At 37.6% G+C, this 19,964-nt stretch overlaps 1 protein-coding gene across 2 annotated transcripts in view; it reads left to right on the forward strand.

The window, feature by feature from the left end:
- PLCD4 (phospholipase C delta 4) overlaps positions 1–19,964 on the forward strand; it is a 946,362-nt gene that overhangs the window by 639,009 nt on the left and 287,389 nt on the right. For both annotated transcript variants that reach the window (XM_044075239.1, XM_044075240.1), the window contains one exon: positions 2,531–2,695. In XM_044075239.1, coding sequence (XP_043931174.1) covers positions 2,531–2,695 — 165 coding nt within the window. The remainder of the gene's footprint in view (positions 1–2,530; positions 2,696–19,964) is intronic.

The raw sequence follows: 19,964 nt of genomic DNA on the forward strand, positions 1-19,964 counted from the left end.
CCCCCATAATTCCGGCTACCGAGAAGAGCGCAAACTTTGTTAATTAAAATAAATAAAAACTGCGCCCTTTAAGAGGCTGGCCTTTACGGCACCCTAGGAGGTTGCCTAGTTCACCTATGCCTAAGGCCGGCAGTGCTCATTACCACAATCAACAGAACATGCTGGAGGGACAGGTTCATAACCCAGAGACTGGCCATGCTCTGGAATAGACTTCCCATACATGTTAAGCAGAGCACCTCACTGGCTCTTTTCAACAGAAATCTTGATGGGTGGATGGGAAATAGAAAGTTCACCCCTGGGATCACTCCAGTGGCTCTGTGTGATAGAGGCACTGGGAACTAACAGCATGATGTAATCACAAAACCTAAGTTAGTCCAATAAAAGGTATAACATCACATCTGTGTTTCAGTGTCTTTGTGTTTTATGTTAATGGATCAGCATGACTTTTCTTAATTTTTTCTTCCTTCTTCTAGGAACTTTTGCTACAAGTTTATGGAATTCCAAGCTAATTTCCATGTTTAACACATTTTAAATGCATTTTCAAAATGTCTTTCCAAGCCAGCAGACTTCACAGATTACTGACATTCTCCAGGATTCAGAAAGAGAACCTTCACCAGCACAAATTGGGCATATCCATATTGGGCAATTGTGCAACAGCAATAATTTGTGATTCAGAGACATGATAAACCCTGACTGAGCAACAGCTAATCACTGATTTTATTATCATATCTTTGAACCGCACACTACATTATTAGACTTAAATACTTTAGTGTTCTCCCTACCAGACCATACAATCTGATTGCACAGGATTGTACAGGCACCTTCTAACATGTGAGTACATGCTCATGTGCACACACACACACACACACACACACACACACACACACACACACACACACACACACACACACACACACACACACACACACACATGCATGTGCGCGCGCGCACACAGACACAAACACAGATGGTTCTCTGCACTTATCCACAGTGGAGCTAAGAGCTCTGATCCTCCTACTGATGTGAACAGGTATACATTATTAAAAGATGGTGTATACCTTTTCTCTACTCCTCAGATAACTTGGTAGAGCTATATATGAATTGCTGTATCACACTATTCTGATGTTGGCAATATTTCTGAGAGGGAGCACATTGCTAATTGTCATTAGCCATGCACCGGGACTGCTCATTTGCATGTACTTCACTACTGAGACTGATGTCCATACTAAAGACTGGTTACTGCATAACACTGTAGTAGTATACTTAGCAAACTCTGAGTCACTCAGGCATAGTGCAGTGCAAAAACCTATAGAGGACAGGTCAGCACAGTGTATTATTCCTTTCTGAATCACAATGATTATCTATGTACAGAGTAGACTATCTCATAGGATTTTTTGAAGAGATTCTTTGTAGTTACATTCCTGAAATGATACTTTTACCTCTGTAATATGCTAAAAACAGGTGCATTTTGTTTCAGATTGGTAGAATTTAAACTGAATCACTGCACTATTATACTTGGCTTGGGGTTAAAAGCATTTCAGCAAATTGATCAATTTCTCAAATATCTATTGCCTGGTTGTTTTGAATGAAGCAGAATAGTCATTAGTACATATTATCTACACTTCAAATATCAGCAAAATAATCCAACTCATATTACTCTTACCTGCTTTGTCACTGCGTTGCAATTTATAAGCATGTTCTTAAGTGCAACTATTTTGAGATTGTTTCTGTATACAATGTTTCTTGCCCTAGTTTTATCCTTGTCATCAACATATGATACTATTAGTTTATACCAGTGACACAAATTGAAAATACCATGAAAATAAACAGAAATGAACATTTTTTTATTCTAAATAACACCATTTATACAGGTTATCTTGCACAACGGAGGCAACTCAGCTTCTAACATCTTGTAAAGGCAAACTCAGACCAGATGATACTGGATCTTGCATTTTACTTATATGTAAACACACTAGGCAGGGATTAAAAATCAGAATATGATCTTGTATTATGCATCCCCCAAAAAACACAAGCACACTGCAATAAGATTATGCCATTCACATTACACACATTGTAGTTAAAGCAGGAAATGCTTCATCCAATGAATGCATAATAAACACTAGTCTTACAGAATTAATATAGCCAATGTGTTTGAGTATATTATGGTATAAGAATACAATAAACATTTTCTATGGCAACTGATAAGCCATAATAAGTGTGGTCTCACCATGTGCCAAGGGTCAGAACCCAACATTTACCTCGATAGGTGAGTTTCTAATGTTTTACTACTGGTATTTGCAATTTAACACTTTCAAACATTTTAGTAGTAACAGAAATTTTTAAACTACTAAAATGAATATGTAAGGAGTTCACATGCTCATTTTTGTTGAAAAACTATGATTTACCTCTGTTGCTGATCCAAGACTGCTGTTTTAGTTGGATTTTTGCTTGCAGTTCTAAACAGGGATATTGTCACTTCTGTAGCTTCAGGCAGTCACCCTGAGAAGGCATTCTGATTCTGTACCAACAGGAACTGAAAGGAAAGATTTTATTGAAAGCAAAGAAAGCTGGTGGGTTGGTGGACTACCAAGATGGAAACACTGAAGAGCAGTACACTGGTGAAGTAACTGATGAAGAAGAAGGAGCTGACTTGGAGGAGGATGGCTACCGTACTGATTCTAAGAAAAAAGGAAAGGTAAACTCCATTTGTAATATGAAGAGCTACTGTATATGCTCAGATATTCAGTAATTTGTTTTATTATTTATATATGTGAGCAATATTAAAAGCCACATAGAAATGATCACAAATGCAAAGAAGACAGCCTTGCACGTGTGATCACAAAAACCAAATACATAAAATGACACGTGCACATGCATCCAAACACATGCACACATTGACAAACACACACACACACACACACGCACACACACACACACACACACACACACACACACACACACACACACACACACACACACACACACACACACACACACAGACATTCACACATAAAGAGACACACACGTAAGACCAAACCAAAAATGGTCTTAGATGCATGTAGAACAGCTATGCAATATTGTTCACTACCAACACCCCATACATATACTGATGCACAAAACTGAAAAAAAAATGCCTTTATATGGGGGGGGGGGTCTCCCTCACACCCTCTTTTTTATTTATACTATAGGTTTATAGTCCAACAACTGCCATGAAAGGACAATCAGACCTAAATAAACAAAGACCATTCCTGCACAGAAGTCAACAAGTCATGCATTTGACCAAATGTGAAGCTCAGAATCATGGTAAAGAAACTGTTTTTTTTCCAAAATGCCCTGTAAGCCTATACATATATGTATATGGATCTGCTAGGTCCCTATCAGTTTACTGAATGCACTACTTACCGAACACCTCTTCGTCAAACACTATTAAGTGAAATCTTATTCCATTGAACGATTGTTTCAGCGATGTTTTTCCCAAGGGAGAAAAACAGTGGGTTATCATCAGGGAGTTGCCCTTTTCCCCACTGTAGTGTGATCTCAGACTTGGTATATTTAGTTAGGGGATGTGGGGGGGTGCAGCCCCCCACCAGGGTGGGTTTTAAATTGTGCTGTTTTTGTTGCGGTCACTGGGTTGGCCATCTGTTTTTTTCCCCTTAGGAAAAACTTTGCTGAAATGATCATTCGATGGAATAAGATTTCGCTTAATAGAGTTTGACAAACAGGTTCTCGGTAAGTAGTGCATTTGATAAAGTGATATAGATCCGGATCTGCTATCCATTGTCAAAAAATCACAAACATTGAAATATGTAATTTTGACATTTACATGGACAAACTTGCAAAAGAAAATAATTGTGTTTTTTGCAGGGGGCACTAGCACCTCACACAACCCCTGCTAATTCTATATACTAACTCCAAAGCTGCACAAAAGGGCATATTCCCCTGCCCCATGAACTGTTGATCTTGTACAGCTGTCGACCATCTGTGTTGTCAGCCAGAATGTGTCAACAACATAGATGTCAATTTCAATTCAAATTAACCACTGCTGAGGGGGGGAAAATTATATATATATATATATATATATACATATATATATATATATATATATATATATATATATATAAAATAGATATGGTATCCTTTAATTTTGTTGAATGATGGTTTTGTTGGCATCTGTTTAGTTGACTGAATTTGGTCGACTAAACAGCTGGTCGACAGGTATGTGTGTGGATCGGACAGTTCTTGTGATTGTGTGTGTGTACCTTTGTGTGTGTGTCAGATGTGTGTGTGTGTGTGTGTGTTTTATATTTTGCATGCACTGAGATTGTTCCTTGGTGCATGTGTAATAACATGTCGATGTGTGTGATATTAATGTTTTTATGTTTTTTGTACTGATGTTATGCATGTCGACATTTGGGTCATTTTATATATTTGAATATAAATATATATATATGTGTGTGTGTGTAGATGTATATATGTACATGAACTACATATGATCAAAATAATTGGTTGTACCATAAAAGATCTATCTAAAAAAGACTGAAAAGTCAAAATATCCTAAAAGCAGAGTAACAAAGAAAAGACTGGTGCCCAATATTTATTTCTGCTTTCTGTAGATTTATTTCTGAGGCAGATTTTCTGCTTAGTAGTGGATGAAAGCCAGGGTGCTTTTACTTAGATATATCAACTCTAAGATTGCACAGCAGTGAAGAAAGGGATATTCCCACTCCTCACTTACTGCAACCTTCCACAAAGTAATGCTGGCATTTATAATTATCTATATCTATATATAGATACATAAATAAACATAGGTATAGATTAGATATAGATATAGATGCAGATATAGACTGTTTTTATTTATCCTGTGCTGACTAATAGCTTTTTTCATGAGAGACCCAAGCTGGTGTTTATACCACTAAGGGAAATTTGGTGAAGATTTTTTTACCCTTTGGTTTGGATGTTATTTTGGATATTTTGCAAGTCATATTAATATTTTGGAAATTGGGTTTATTTCTAAACTCTGTGTTTCTAAAGTATGGCCAAAAAAAATATATATATATATATATATATATATATATATATATATATATATATATTTGTAGAGAGAGAGAGAGAGAGATAGCCAAATAAAAAATATATATATATATATATTTGTAGAGAGAGAGAGATAGCCAAATAAATAGATACATATGAAGAATGGACAGGAATGGCTAGAGGCAAAAAAGATCTGTCCAGATCAGTAACATTACTATAGATGTGGAACTGTGCTATCACATTGCAGACATCCTCTTAAAGTTAGCCTCCACATAAAATGATAGTCATATCTATCTGTCTATCTATACTTATATATAAAGAACAAATGTGCAAGTTATTTACATTGACTGCAGAAAAACTATGCTAAGATATATAAGACAAATATCTTAGCTTTCAATCTCTGATTAACCCTTAGTGGATTTAGTATCAAGTACAGCCAGAATAAATGTAAGAGTTCCTTAAACAAATCTGCCAGATCTTGAATACTGAGCTAATTTACAGCAAGAGTTATAAAAGCTTATTTTCTTCAGTTTTTCAAAAAACTATTGAAGTAGAAGGCAAAAACATTGATTGTGCTGTTGATGCTGATATTGTAACTTTAGGAACATTAGGATTAGTGATCTCTAATACTGGAACCAGAATATAATCATAAAACTCTTCTCGATTCTGCATATCACCATTGTTTTCTTTTATTTTCTTTCATTTTTCATATCGCAATTTCTGAAAAGACATAAAAAAAACATTTTTCACTGAGAAAGTAGTGAATTGTTTTCTGGTTCTGTAAAACAACTTCTGAAGGAACTCTACTTGAACCTTCTGAGCTCTTATAAAGATGTCTGTGATTCCATCTGTAGAGTTGATCTTCATAGCCCTTTACAAGATATAGGAGGTATGGGACTGTCACAGCCTTCATACTAGACTGGGCAGGCAGACCCTCATGTTGATGGGGTTGACACCAGAAGCTCGATGGTTGGAGTCTGCTGGTCCATTGAGTCTTTCACCCACTGTAGGAAACATTCATATGGGCTCCAGCACCTCTCCATAGCCCTCTTGATGGCAGCACCCACCATAGCCTGCAGCTGGAGTTGTCCTGGGTAATTACTGTGTTATCCTGAGCTGACTTTGGGGGAAGAGCCATCAGTTCTGTCTGACAAAGCACACCCAGGATGTGCTGCTGATAGGGATTGCTTCTTATCCAACAAGTTGGGCTACAGCTAAGTTGCATCAGGGTCTTCAGGAACTGCGGAGTCAAACAAAAATGTGAATAAAAGAAGCAGCTATTAACATCATGCAATTGTTTAATTAGTGCAAATTAAATAATAACTTATTTAACCACAGAAGAAAGATATATGAGTCATGGTACCATCCTCACCAGCCTCCTGTGACAGAAGTGGCAGTTAATTTCAGTGTTTTGCAATGCTGCAAAATAAAATGGAAGAACACAAAGGGCATTGCTAACATAATAGTGCCATTGCTGTTTTTGTTATAAAGAACATTATGCTAAAGTGCAATATAACGTCCTGTAACAGGTACAGTCCTGTCAGGGGACTTATTAGTATTTGCTACCCCTAAAAAACGTAAACAGTCACAGTATGGCCATATCCTATGGATACCTGTAAATGCATAATTGCCTATTACAATTTTCTGTCTTTGATGCTGCTTTAGTTAATATTGTGCAGCAGTGGGCAATCTCCATCTGTGCTAATTGCATAAAATGCTCTTATTGATGTTACAGAGGATGCTGCTACATGATTGTACCATCAAAGCTGTACAGTGCGAAAAGGTTTTCATTATGCTGATAACTTCTTTTTATTTATTTTTTTTATTTTATTTTATTTTATTTATCATTTGTTGAATTTTAATGCTAATAAAGTGCATCTAACTCCAGCTTAAAGCTTTATATTTCCAATTTACTATATGGTGATTGTAGCTGATATTCACATAAGTAATTCCACTTAATACTTTAAATGGCCAGAATGTAAAGTTGGCAGTAAAGCAAAATTAATGAGCCGTAATCATTGTATTATTAAAGAATACCAGTACTGAAATTACAGTGAAGAAATACTTACTAAATGCCTCTAAGCACCATTCTTGAACTTCTGCCACCAGCTGGACAAGCTGATTAGGCTGCCGACACTGCAGTTCATCGTACCGATGGTGACACTGCTCACCTGCACATAGAATACCAAGCCAGTGACGACAAATCATCAGCAATGTCTGTCCAGACTTTGATATGCCTAACTGATCATCATGCTGCAGCCATTCCTAGTAGTAGGTACAATACAGATACAGGAATAATTTTACTCCTTAGCTCACCAGCTTGGGGCTTTGGCCTGAGCTCTCACAGAAAATATTGTTCTCTTCCAGAGTCAAAAAGCAAAATAGAACCAGCACTGTGGCATAGAGGAATAAACTCCTAATTGTAACTCAGGTGATCAAGGTTTGATTAGCTACTCAGGCATCTGAGGCCCTGCCAGGGAGGAATGAACATGTCCATCCCGGGGGGGTGGTATTTGTCTAGGTGTTGTCTGCAGGCAAGTATGGTCTATAGAGGGGAGTAGCCCTCAGATGTAACAGCTGGATGCAGGATGGGGATACCAAGGGGTAGGTCATAAATGAAAAAAATCCCCCAATGGAAGCAGTCAAAGGCATGATCCCAGTGTATCCTTAGGTTCTGTGCTGGCCTTGGCCTTAAAACGGAGATAGTCCAGGGGCAGTAAGAGAGGCTGTTAGACCCATTGATGGACTGGGCACTTGGGTAGCTGGAAAGAATGAAACAGAAGAGAGAAATAAAAAGCAAAATGGTGGCAAAAAGCAAAATGTTGGCTATTCTGTGAAACTGAAATTCTTGGTTTGTGTGCCATACCTAATTCATGACTAAGTAGTTCAGGTAGGCAAAGGTCTGCTTGCTGACAAATGACACATTGTTACATTTGCATACAAGTTAGAAAGGTGTGTCTACATAAAATTGTCTTTGTGGATTCCCAATCAGTTGTACTTGCTTACAATAGTTGTGCACATGTGAAAATGCTATTCATACAGCAGTGTGCCTAAAATCCCACTTATATGAAAACTATGCAAACTCACTAAACGTTGTAGCATTGTTTGCACTGTCATTTTGTCTGTTGCTGGTTACTGCATTTCTGCAAAGATCATCGAAAAGCCAAAGTTAAAGCAAAATTGTATATATGAAAACTGAAGATAATGGTGACAAAAGTGAACATAGAAAGTTTTAAGATATTAAAGATAGGGCACACCACATTACTGGCAAGAGGCAATTTCATTACTACTACTGAAAACTCATAAGTAATTGATTTAAGCTGAAGCACCTTGTAATTTCTTAATTTTGTGCAATTTCATTACTACTACTGAAAACTCATAAGTAATTGATTTAAGCTGAAGCACCTTGTAATTTCTTAATTTTGTACAATATGCTATAGTTAGCATTTTTTCATGTTTGTGAGAGCTACTGCCACCTAGCAATAGCAATGCACAGGACCATTTTTTATAGACATGATTGAATGTAATGAAGCACATCAAGCCTCTACAATCCAACCCCCCCAGAACCATACAATGTTGCAATACAATCAAACATGGCCTGCAGTTCCTCAAGAACTTCTATGTATATCATAGTGCTCTGTATTATACAGACACACACACACACACACACACACACACACACACACACACACACACGTACACACACACACACACACACACACACACGCACACACAAAACACACTCGTACCAAAACAAAAAAAAATGTATATATATATATATATATATATATATATATATATATATATATTTATATCAGAAGCAATGAGATATCCCCCAGGTTTACAGAAATAATGCAGTTATACTACTGAGTAATAAACAGATTAACACAGCAATGTTTGACTTAAGTCATGCCAGGTGGTGTACAGCTTCTGTCTCATTTGAATCAGAGTACTCTTACACTTAGTAATACCAACTGTGTTACTGTGTTACTCCTGGAGACAACATACTGCAGCCTAAAGCAGTGAGACACATGAAAATTGACTTCACTCCTGAGGAGAATTATGTTATCATAGCTGAAATGTATTTAAAAGTGTATATTTGGAAAAGGGGATACTAGACACACAGAACAAACTAAGATGTGGAACCAAGTACTTACAGATATGAATGCTACCGGGGAAGAAATCATACATTGGCACAGTGTAGTAAAAGAATTAAAGACATGGTGTCACGAGCCAGGGTTCCTATCATTATTCAATGTCTAACATTCAATGAGGAGTATTTGTTATCCCTACAGTGATGCTTATTATTCAGGGGATGATGAACAGGTACTATTCAAGGTGGCATAGATACTGGCAGGTGTTGGAACAGCTCAGTGTTGCTGTGCTATATGCCTTAAAAGATGACAGTTATTTGCTGATAGAATGCATGACTACATACTAATCTGAAATGCTTCCCCATCAATTACTTCAGGATTGACAACACAACCACTGTAAGCAGATGCATCACATGGTATATATTCCTTCATTTCCACCTGTATTAATAACTGTACAGGGATTTACTGATAGGTAAAAAATGTTGCATACTGGGTGGCACAGTGGCACAGTTCACAGCATTGTCACCTCACAGCAAGAGGTTCCCAGGTATGCTTCTCAGCTGGGGTGCCTTCTGTGTAGAGTCTGCATGACCTCCTTGTGTTTGTGTGGGTTTTCTCTGTGTTGTTTGGTTTCCTCCCACACTCCACTGACATGCATTAGGTGGATTGGACACTCTAAATTGTTGTACATGTGAGTGGTATGAAAGAATAACAGTGGCAGGGCTATCCCCCGGAGGTCTGAACCTTGGGTCTAGATGACCGACACCCCAACCCCATGTGCAAAATTGTAAAAGGGGGGTTGTGGATGGATGGATGGATGGATAGTCTGAGAAACGAGGCATACTGTATTACACAATGTATTTCTTCATAGGCATGGCACTGAATGAAACATAAGTGATAGGCAGTGTCAAAATACAGCAGGGTGATGCTGACAACCAGATGGCTGTTGAAGATGATGCCATTACTTTCATAATCATGACAAAGTCTAAGGTCAGTGGCACACAGTTACAAAGTGTACTGGCAGGGCATCTTTCCCCAAACAGCCTGATAATTCTGGAATCGGTGAGGCAGACTCACAGGTAGTGCACCATGGTCAAATTCCATTACTGGAATGGTTTGAATCCCCTTCATGTCAATTTCTCTTTCTGGTGCACAAGCTGAACTGATGAAACAGGACATGACAATGTTGAAGGTTCAAATACTCACTAAGCAGCCTGTCCATGGGGATACCTGATAAAGGCATCATTATAACTGGCTGCAGAGACACTAAGGCATGCCTGCACAACATCAAATGTGTCATGAAATTGTTTAGGTGCAGGCCACTGCCACTGAGAGTCAAGGCAGAGATGGTTACAGTGCTACAAGTAATGTATGAGGAAGTAGTACAGGACAAGGACCGTGCCATGATTATCTTTATACAGTGCATGTTTGCTCACACAGTATCCATGTCTGCTCTATCTGCACACTTTTGAGCACTTATTCAGCACACATTAGTGACACCTTCTTGATACTAGTGTGGCAGAGGGCAGGTCTGCTTTAATGGTGGCCATATGGGTATACGCCATGTGTACCTCAAGCAGCTGCACCATCCATGGATGTGGATTCCTCCATGACTCAGCCAGCTGGATTTCACTGGACATCCATTTTACATGCGAGGACCTCTCCCTCAATGGTCAATGTCTCATAGAACTGATTACTTACTTTCAATGGCATCAGCAGCATCTAGCATGTTTCACCATTGTAACAACTCAGTATCAAGGCTCAATGACTACAGCCATCTGCAACACTGTTTATTAGGAGACATTGTGTAGGACTCAGTACAGATGTGACAACAATTTCAAATATTCCGACTCCATGCTCCCCATCCCCAAACCCACACAGTGACAGGAATAAGTGCACCAGCAACTGTCACTTCTGAAGGAAACATAACACCACGCATAACAGCTATAAAGAAAAATAAAGAGTTGTACTTAGCTGGAAAGACTGAAAAATATTCCAGTAAAGACAGGAATGACACATAGCTTACTCACAAAAAGTATGAAACAAAATTCTCTTGAATAACACTTGATAACAGTTTCATTAGGTAAGCAGCACATCATTGCTTTCTAAGCCTGCATCTGCATGAAAGGTTACGGTGCTGTGCTTTGCCCTGCTTGACAACCCATCTCACTTTTCCAAAAAACTCTTTCGTCTGTGGGTATGCCTAGCACTTATCTTTCTGTACAATGACCACTGTGTGAATGATGATGGTTAAGACCATAGCAACAAGCATTTCTGTATTGTGTATGGAGGGATTGATGTACAACGTGAGCAGACAATTCAGTACACTGCATAACCTACAGGTAGTACTGCATGCGCCAAATTTTAGCTTTACAACTTTATGCTATTACATAGGGAATGCAATGACCCATAGCTGTGGACTGTATGCTGCTGCTTTGCCTGCACTACCATGGACAGTGCACATTGCACAAGCACGGTTGAGGGGGTGCCATTTTGCTGTCATCAGTTGACTAACATCACTATCACCACTCATACAAAATGCAGTGCAGGGAACTGCACAAGCACTAGGTGTTTCATCTGTCACTGGTTGCGGCAGTGACACACCAAATGGATGCAGAATCATATTACACAGAATATAACAAACAGTAAACATTCTGCATGCAGAAGCAGGGTTATACTAAATGACCCCCCAAACCCAAGATTCATCCAGGCAATGACTATCCATGTCTGGATAATGGTGGTATTATACCACTTTTCTGTAGGTCCCTGTGGATTACAGACTGGTGCTATTAGTCAGGGTTTGAGTGAGTAGCCTGTGGCACCCAAAACATATAAGGGGAAGGAGACACATGAGGACTGGGTGGTTAGTCATTAAACCTTAGTCAGTATATATAGAAAGTAGCTCTGAGATCACAAACGTATCTATTGTATGCTTACCAACAAGAATCTACATGTGGTATCTTACCATGCAGGAAGTAGTGGTGCAGTGAATGTGGGCCATTGCCATATGTGGGAATCATTAGAACTGCTAGGATGCTGGGCCAGTACAGCTCTGATGCAGCCATGCACATCACACACTACCTGGCAGCTGAGAGAATGGTAAGATAGCCACATAGGTGCAAATTATCACATCAAGCACATTACGGAAATGTGCCAGACCACAGATGACATGTATGGTAGTGGCTTGTTTCTGGTGTGATACTGGGAAATAGATATGCTCATTTACATAGGTAAGGATAATATCGAGGAACTGCTGCAGTACCCTCTTGTTAGAAGCCTGAAAGATACCCAACATGACATAAAGCGTATTATGACCATATTTATGTGATAAAGAATTGTGATAATAATAATGCTCTGTACAGACACGTCAAAGGACTTTGCCAAGGTAGCAACTTTAAATTTGGCATTCTGGAGAGAGTTATTAAGGACGTGAGGGGAGGGTACTGGGAGAACAAAACTGAAGAGAGTGAGCTCAAATGGCAATTAAGATTAAATGCAACAGTTGAGCCAGGGATAAGTGACAGCACATCTATTATGCCAGTTTTAAAGAAGAACGCAATGGTTGTATGAATAGGGTAATTCCTTTTTAAGAACTTATTTCTGTGTGATCACATGATACTTGTATTTTAGCATTTAAATGTTGTGACTATTGAGTTCATGGTTCTGATGAAGTCTGTTTGACAAAAGCGCTTAATCTTTTATATATGTTTTATTAAAACTTTTTGTACCTGCATTTGGACTTTGAGCCTTACAGGTCACACCACTTTGTGGATGTGGTTTGGATCTTTTGTTCTTTCTTAACACTTGATTATTTTTTTCAACACTGCAGCCTGCTGGTTGTCAAACTTCGCTACTAACACCCATTGGGAGAGAGCTGATTGTGACAACATCAAGCATGCAGCCATTGTGGTTTTCTCTTTGTATGACCCTAACTTCAGCCCAGTTGGCTGATGTGGGCACTTACATCATTGTGGGATCTGGTATGCTCTGACCATGCTGGGTGCATGATTTTACACACACACACACACACACACACACACACACACACACACACACACACACACACACACACACACACACACACACACACACACACAAGCTACCATGACCGGTTTGGGTTGCTGAGCCCACATCCTCTAGCTTTAGAGCCATTGTGAATGTGCAAGTCTCTGTTTGCATGAGGGCAGTCAGAAGACTTTTACTTAAATCTTAATCCTCCAAGGATGGGCCAGTTTACATAAGCCACTCACTAGCATCCTCCCCTGCTCAGAACTTCCAACTCCCAAGATATTAATTGATCTTGGGCTTTATCCTTCAATGCAACAGAGCTAGAAGCTTGATTATGTCCTACATTTGAGTCACATATCTTTGCAATCACTTAGATTCTCTCACTGGACCAAGAATAAAAACATTGTCTTCTTTAAACAGTAGATGAGCACATTAAAACTTATCTTGATATAATAATACAGTTGTACTTCTTTAGTTTAAGCAGCCACATGCTCCAGAAAGCCATTCATGAAAGTTTCTTTCAACAGCTGTATTGTTTTTTCTTTATTCTTTAAGTTTGTTTAATTTTTCATCCAACACTGGTTACTGTAGCATGATGTTAAACGATTCCAAGCCTTTTTTCCATCAGTCCTTCTGCTTATTGAGATGTGCTCTGTTAACTGTACCTGCTACATCTATATGTTGCCCTGGTTTATACTGGACTTTCAGATCATATTTTTTCAAGTTCAACAGCATTCTTTATAAACTAGTTGAAACCACAAACAATTTAAAATACTTTGGAGTTGTTTGTGATCTGGGTCTGTGGTAACAATTTTGAAAAAATATACTTATTTATTTTATTTTATTTTACACTTGTTGACTGGTATAGTCTGACTGGATATATGTCCATTTTTAGCGGAGGCCTGGTGAGAGAAGCTCCAAGATAATAATACACATTGAACATTTAGTAAATACTAGTTTCAAGCAGATTACAGTCAAAAGCAATACCAGCATTTAGCACATATAGTACTAACTTATTATAAAACACTTTACAAAACATAACATTATTTTCAAAGTTATATATACATAACATTACATTCAAGTTTAAGACACACTGAGCAACAGTTATACAATTGACCCTTCCTGAAATGGAGTGGTAGAAAAAAGTTAGAAGTAGTTGAAGGTAAGGCACCTAAGTAATAGAGAGGTCACTAGTCGGGGTTAGTGCAAGGACATAACCAATGAGTTTTAAAGTATTTCTTGAGTTTGTTTTTGAATTGAATTAGTGAGGGTTCTAGGGTCAAGTCAGCTGGGAGTCTGTTCCATGTTTTTCCAACAGAGTTGGCAAACAGAGAGATCCCAGCTCAGTAGTTGGATTTGTATGTTTTAACTAGGAGTCTAGTGGATGATCGCAGTGGCTGGGTGCTGGTGTAGGGCATGATAATATTTTTAGTGCCTGTGTATTTTCTGGTTGGTAAAGGACTTTATGTGCCACTATTAGCTGGTTGAACTGCAGTAGGCTTGGCAGTTCAAGCCATCCTATGCGATTTAGGTTGTGACAGTGGTGTGTTCGGTAGGCTGTGCCAGCAGCATATCTGGCAATGTGATTATAGCAGGATGATAGTTTATTAAGATCTGTTTTGTTTAAGTTGGAGAATAGAAGTGAGGTGTAGAGAAGAGATGATAGTAGATGGGAACGGGCATTTGTAGCTCTAGGAAGTGGGCAAGGAAAGGTTTGATTCTGTAAAGAGAGCCAAGTTTTTTATTAATGGTTTTGATAGTTTGATTGATATGCACATCAAACTTCAGGTTGTTATCAACTATGACACCCAGTAGTTTAGTTTGGGCTTCTGGGGAGATGTTAGTGCCATTGTTAGCTGTTATGTTGAAGGATGGCAGGGGGGTCCTGCATGTGGGGGAGAAGAGGAGCAGCTTAGTTTTGTTGGGGTTTTTGATTAGATGTTGATTGGAGAGCCAGTTTTACACTGTATCAAAGGTATTTTGGGTTAATGTGAATAAAGTAGCTGGTGAGGTGTCAGAACAAATCAAGGTGGAGTCATTCGCATATTGAATGCAGGTAGCATCTGGGATGACTGAATGAAGGTTGTTGATAAAGATGGAGAAAAGAAGGGGTCTTAGTATCGAGTCCTGGGGGACTCCTAATGTGATGGGTAGGCGAGATGATAGCTTGTCCTGCCATAGGGACTGCGTGTTGCCTGCCCTGCAGGTAGGATTGAAACCACTGGAGTGCATGGTTGTTTAAGGAGAGGGCCTTCATTGTATTTATAAGCATTTTGTGGTCAACCATGTCAAAAGCCTTGGCTAGAGCTAGAAAGAGTGCTGAGGATAGTTTGTTATTATTGCTGTTGTGGTTAATGACATTAGAGAAAGAGGAGGGCAGAAGTAGTACTGTGGTGTGGCTTAAAGCCATGCTGAAAGCTGGACAACAGCTTGTTGTGTGTGAGGTAGTGCATGAGCTAGCTGTATGTGTACACACTTCTCCATAATTTTAGCTAGAGGTGACAGAATAGCTATGGGTCAAAAGTTTGACAGTTCAGTGGAACTGCCTCCTTTATGGAGAGGTATGACATGGGAGATTTTCCATATAGTGGGTACAGTAGCTTCAGATATAGCTCTGTTGATCAAGATTGAGATGGAGTATGCTATGGCGTCAGCAGCCTTTTGCAGATAGTCTGCTGGGAGGAGATAGGCAGCCAGGGTGGTGGGTCTTAGTTTCTTAAGTAGGGTATGAATAAGTTGAGTAGGAACAGGTTGGAAGGTAAAGCTATGTTTGGGTACTGGCTGTGGCTGCATTAGAATTAGAGCCACTGGGAGAGAGTTGGCTGGCTAGAGACTGGATAGTCTTTGTGAAGAAGCTGTTGAAGTCATTAGCAATGTTTACTGGGGATTTTTGTTGGGAAGCTGAGGGGGGTGGAGTGGCGGTTTGGCCTGGGTGGAGTAGTTTGTTTACTCCTGCCCAGAACTTTTGAGGTTTGTTTTGGTGTTTTTGCAGTAGATGGTACTAGCGGTTCTTTTTGTCTAAGGTTATGGATTTTTGGTGTCATTCCTTAGCTGTCTGAATCTTAATTGATCAGGTGGGGCTTTTGTTTTTCTGTAGGTGGTCCATGCTTTGTTTCTGAGTGAAATTTTGGTTTTGGTATCTTTAGAAAGCCATGGTGCAATATTAACTTTGGTTCTAATACAGCGGCTGGGAGCATGGGAGTTAAGAATAGCAAGGAATTTAGTGTTAAAGTATGCTACTGCTGCATCTAGGGGGAGACATTTTAGTACTGATCAGTTGCATGCCTTTAGTTCATTTTGAAATTTGATGAGATGGAATTATGACAGTTATACGCAAAACTTTTGAAGGCTGGCATAATGGTTAAGGTGTTTATCTTATGGATGCAAGGTACAAGGTTCAATCTTTACATTTGGGTAAAGAAATTTGGCAAATCTTAAAATAACCCCCAAGGACAGATAGCCTAGTACTAACATACAAACCTACATGTGTTGCTGCAATTGTTTTTTCGTGATGCATGGCTAGGTTTAAAAAGGCCTTTGTGGTCATTAGCCTAGTACACCCCTGTGAATCTATAAGCTTATGAATAGACAGCATTTGTTTTACCATTTGTGTTTACCTTGTCTGCACTTCTTTTAAACCTCTAGGCTTACATATGGGTAATCTCCACACAATCCTAGCTGACTTGCATTCACTTAGTATAATAGGATGTTACTAGGCTAATAGCACTTGGGCCCTTACAAGCCTAGCCAAGTTCTACCCTTATTTCAATGATCAGCACAAATTGCCCCTGTTCAAGAGAGACACAACTGGAAGAATCATAAGAACCACAGGCTGGGCAAAAGCATAACATTTCAAAATTGGAGCTTTAGTTATGTGCATTTTACTAACGCAGTTCTGTTGCCTTTTTTTAAACAAGAAACATCTTTATTAAATTATGATGTATAACATAGGCAATCATACATTTATGTACATGAAAACAAATCATGCTGACATAATTTTAGTTGGAAACATTAAACATCACAAATCATATTGACATAATTGTAGCTGCAAACATTATACATCACTTATAAACTATCCAGTCATTGTCAGTAAAATATTACATAGCTCATTCAGATTTTGCCTTACTTTAAACCTTGTTCCTCCTCTGCCTATATTGTTCCCACAATTTCCATTTTTCCTATGAAATTTGCTCCTACCCCTTTCTAAATATTCCAGTTCCAGTTGTTTTATCTCTGTTACTATATTCACTACTTCTAGTACGGTTGGTTTAGACTTTGATTTCCATTTTCTAGTAACTGCAGTTCTGCTGTCTTGGTGTAAAGACTAAAAGCAAGTGGCATTGTGCTGTAGTAACGTCTTTGGTAGCGCTAGAAGATTTGATAACTTGAGTAAAAAAATTAAGATTTCAGTTGTCTTGTGTTTTTTGCATATTGACTATAAGGATTTATTTGTTTTCCATAACAACGAACCAAAGGTGACGTAACTGCTGCAAACTAATCCAAATCACGTATCCAAGAGAAATACGCCAGGACCAGCGAAGCTATAATACACCCTTTATTTAAACACAACTAGCAGAACGAAAAAAACAAAACATAAAAAACATAGATGAACCTAAGCAGTTGGATTAAAAACAGTAGCAAAAGTGCGTAGCGATTAAGCGCTTTCCTCCACTCAATCGTAGACTTCTTCAGAATCGCATACTAACCAAAAATAATACATTTTATAGACTTTTTGGCACCAACATTTAACATAAATTTAAAGTCATATACATTCTATACTTTTCTAAACATCGCTTGACAATCAATTAATGCATATTTCCAGTGAAAATCAATGTGCAAAATATTGCACTACACAATGCCTAAATTAGCATGTAAAAATCAATTTTATATAGTATAACTACGTCTATCTTGGATACTGTATACTGTAATGTACAATTTTTAATTGAATTGTAGATGTACCTTAAAAATACAATATATAAATTATGATGTGAATAAAACCTATTATATATAATTACCTTTCCACATACTATACATCTAAAAACACTCATACATTTATTTAAAAACTTATAAATGCTTATGTAAATTGCATATATTAAAGCCATATAATAAAAGCAGGGAATCAAGAAAAACAATAACTATAACATGTACCTATCTATTGAACCAGTAACTGCAAATAGGCAATGTACATGTTAGGGAATAAATGCCCTAAATAAATATAATGAATTATAATTAATAACTGATAATACTGAGAAAGGTGTTAAAAATTAGTGTTAAAAAGGTCATATATCCACTGATTTGTAATAAATATAATAAATATAAATAAATAAAACATATTAAATATGAAAATGTGTAAATAATGCAGAATTGATTACTATAATTAGAATATGTATATTTATATATAATATATATATGTTAAAAGCGAATTAAAATGTGTTAATAGCAAAATAAGAAAATGAATCAATTCAATAACTAGATGTGTCATGCCTTGCATCAATAAAATACTCTAAACTAGAAATGGTCTTAATGTTATATATTCATTAATTCCTGGTTTTGTGGAGGCATCAGTTAAAATTTGCCATTTAGCCTCTCTAGCCGCTAAATATGTCTTTGGATTTCCTCCCCTAATATTGTAGTTTACCCTTTCTAAGATAGCAAACTTAAAATGATGTGTGTTGTCAGTCTCTTGGATATGTCGGCTTAAGGCATTTCTACTATCTTTCTTTTTAATAGCATATAAATGTTCATATATTCGCCTTCTAAATTTCCTTTCTGTTTTGCCTATGTAAAAACAACTGCATAATTGACATGTGGCTAAATATACAATGTTCATAGTATTGCAATTACCATTGGCAAATTTAACTCTTGTGTTGTTTATATTGTCTAATACCAAATTATCTTCCTCATTAATGGTTTTGCAATACTGGCAGTTTCCACATTTTCTAGTTCCCTGTTTGTAACCTTTATTAATGTTCAGTCCTGTATTCATTTCCAGAAGGGCCTTCAAGTTCATTCCCATTTTATATACAAAAATAGTTGACTCTCCCAAGGTTTCCATTACATCAGTGCCATAGAATGAAACGTTCCAGTATTTTTTCACCATTTCTTTGATATAGTTTGCCTGGGGGGTATAATAAATAATACATGCTCTATTGTAACCTTTATCATCATTTTTTTCCACAGTATTGTCCATAATCTCACGTCCCAAAACAGGAAAGTACTTAATACCCCATTGTTCAATCACATACGTTTTAATTTCAGTAATAATATATTTAGGATACCCACGGTCTAAGAATAAATCACTAATAAATTAAATTTCCTCAATCATTTCATCGTGCTTTGAAGTCATTCTTGCTGCACAAATACATTGCCCTTTAAAAATGTTTTTCTTCATTTTTAGGGGGTGGTAACTTGTGTATTCCAAATACATGTTAGAAAAAGTATTTTTTCTATATATATACGGGAGGAAAAACCTTCATTTGTACTAGAAACATAGGTATCTTAATATGAAATTCCTTTTCTATTTTGATTGTATGTAAACTTTAGGAACAAACTGCTTTTATTCAAATATGCTACAAATTCATCCAATATTATTTTATCACCATCCCATAATATGAATATATCATCTAAAAACCTTGTATATAATTTGATGTATTTGTAGTATTGGCCTTTGAATACAGTTTCCTTTTCCCAATCCAACAGGACTAAATTGGCAAATATAGAGGCACAAGATGCCCCCATGGCTACCCCTCTAGTCTGTCTATAAAATTCACCTTCATAATAAATGTAATTATGGTCCAGAATGATACTCATCAGCTCCAAAATTACTTTTGT

This window comes from Protopterus annectens, chromosome 6.part0 (genome assembly GCF_019279795.1).
Source record: "Protopterus annectens isolate FY-2018-M chromosome 6.part0, PAN1.0, whole genome shotgun sequence".
NCBI classification, from domain to species: Eukaryota; Metazoa; Chordata; order Ceratodontiformes; family Protopteridae; genus Protopterus; species Protopterus annectens.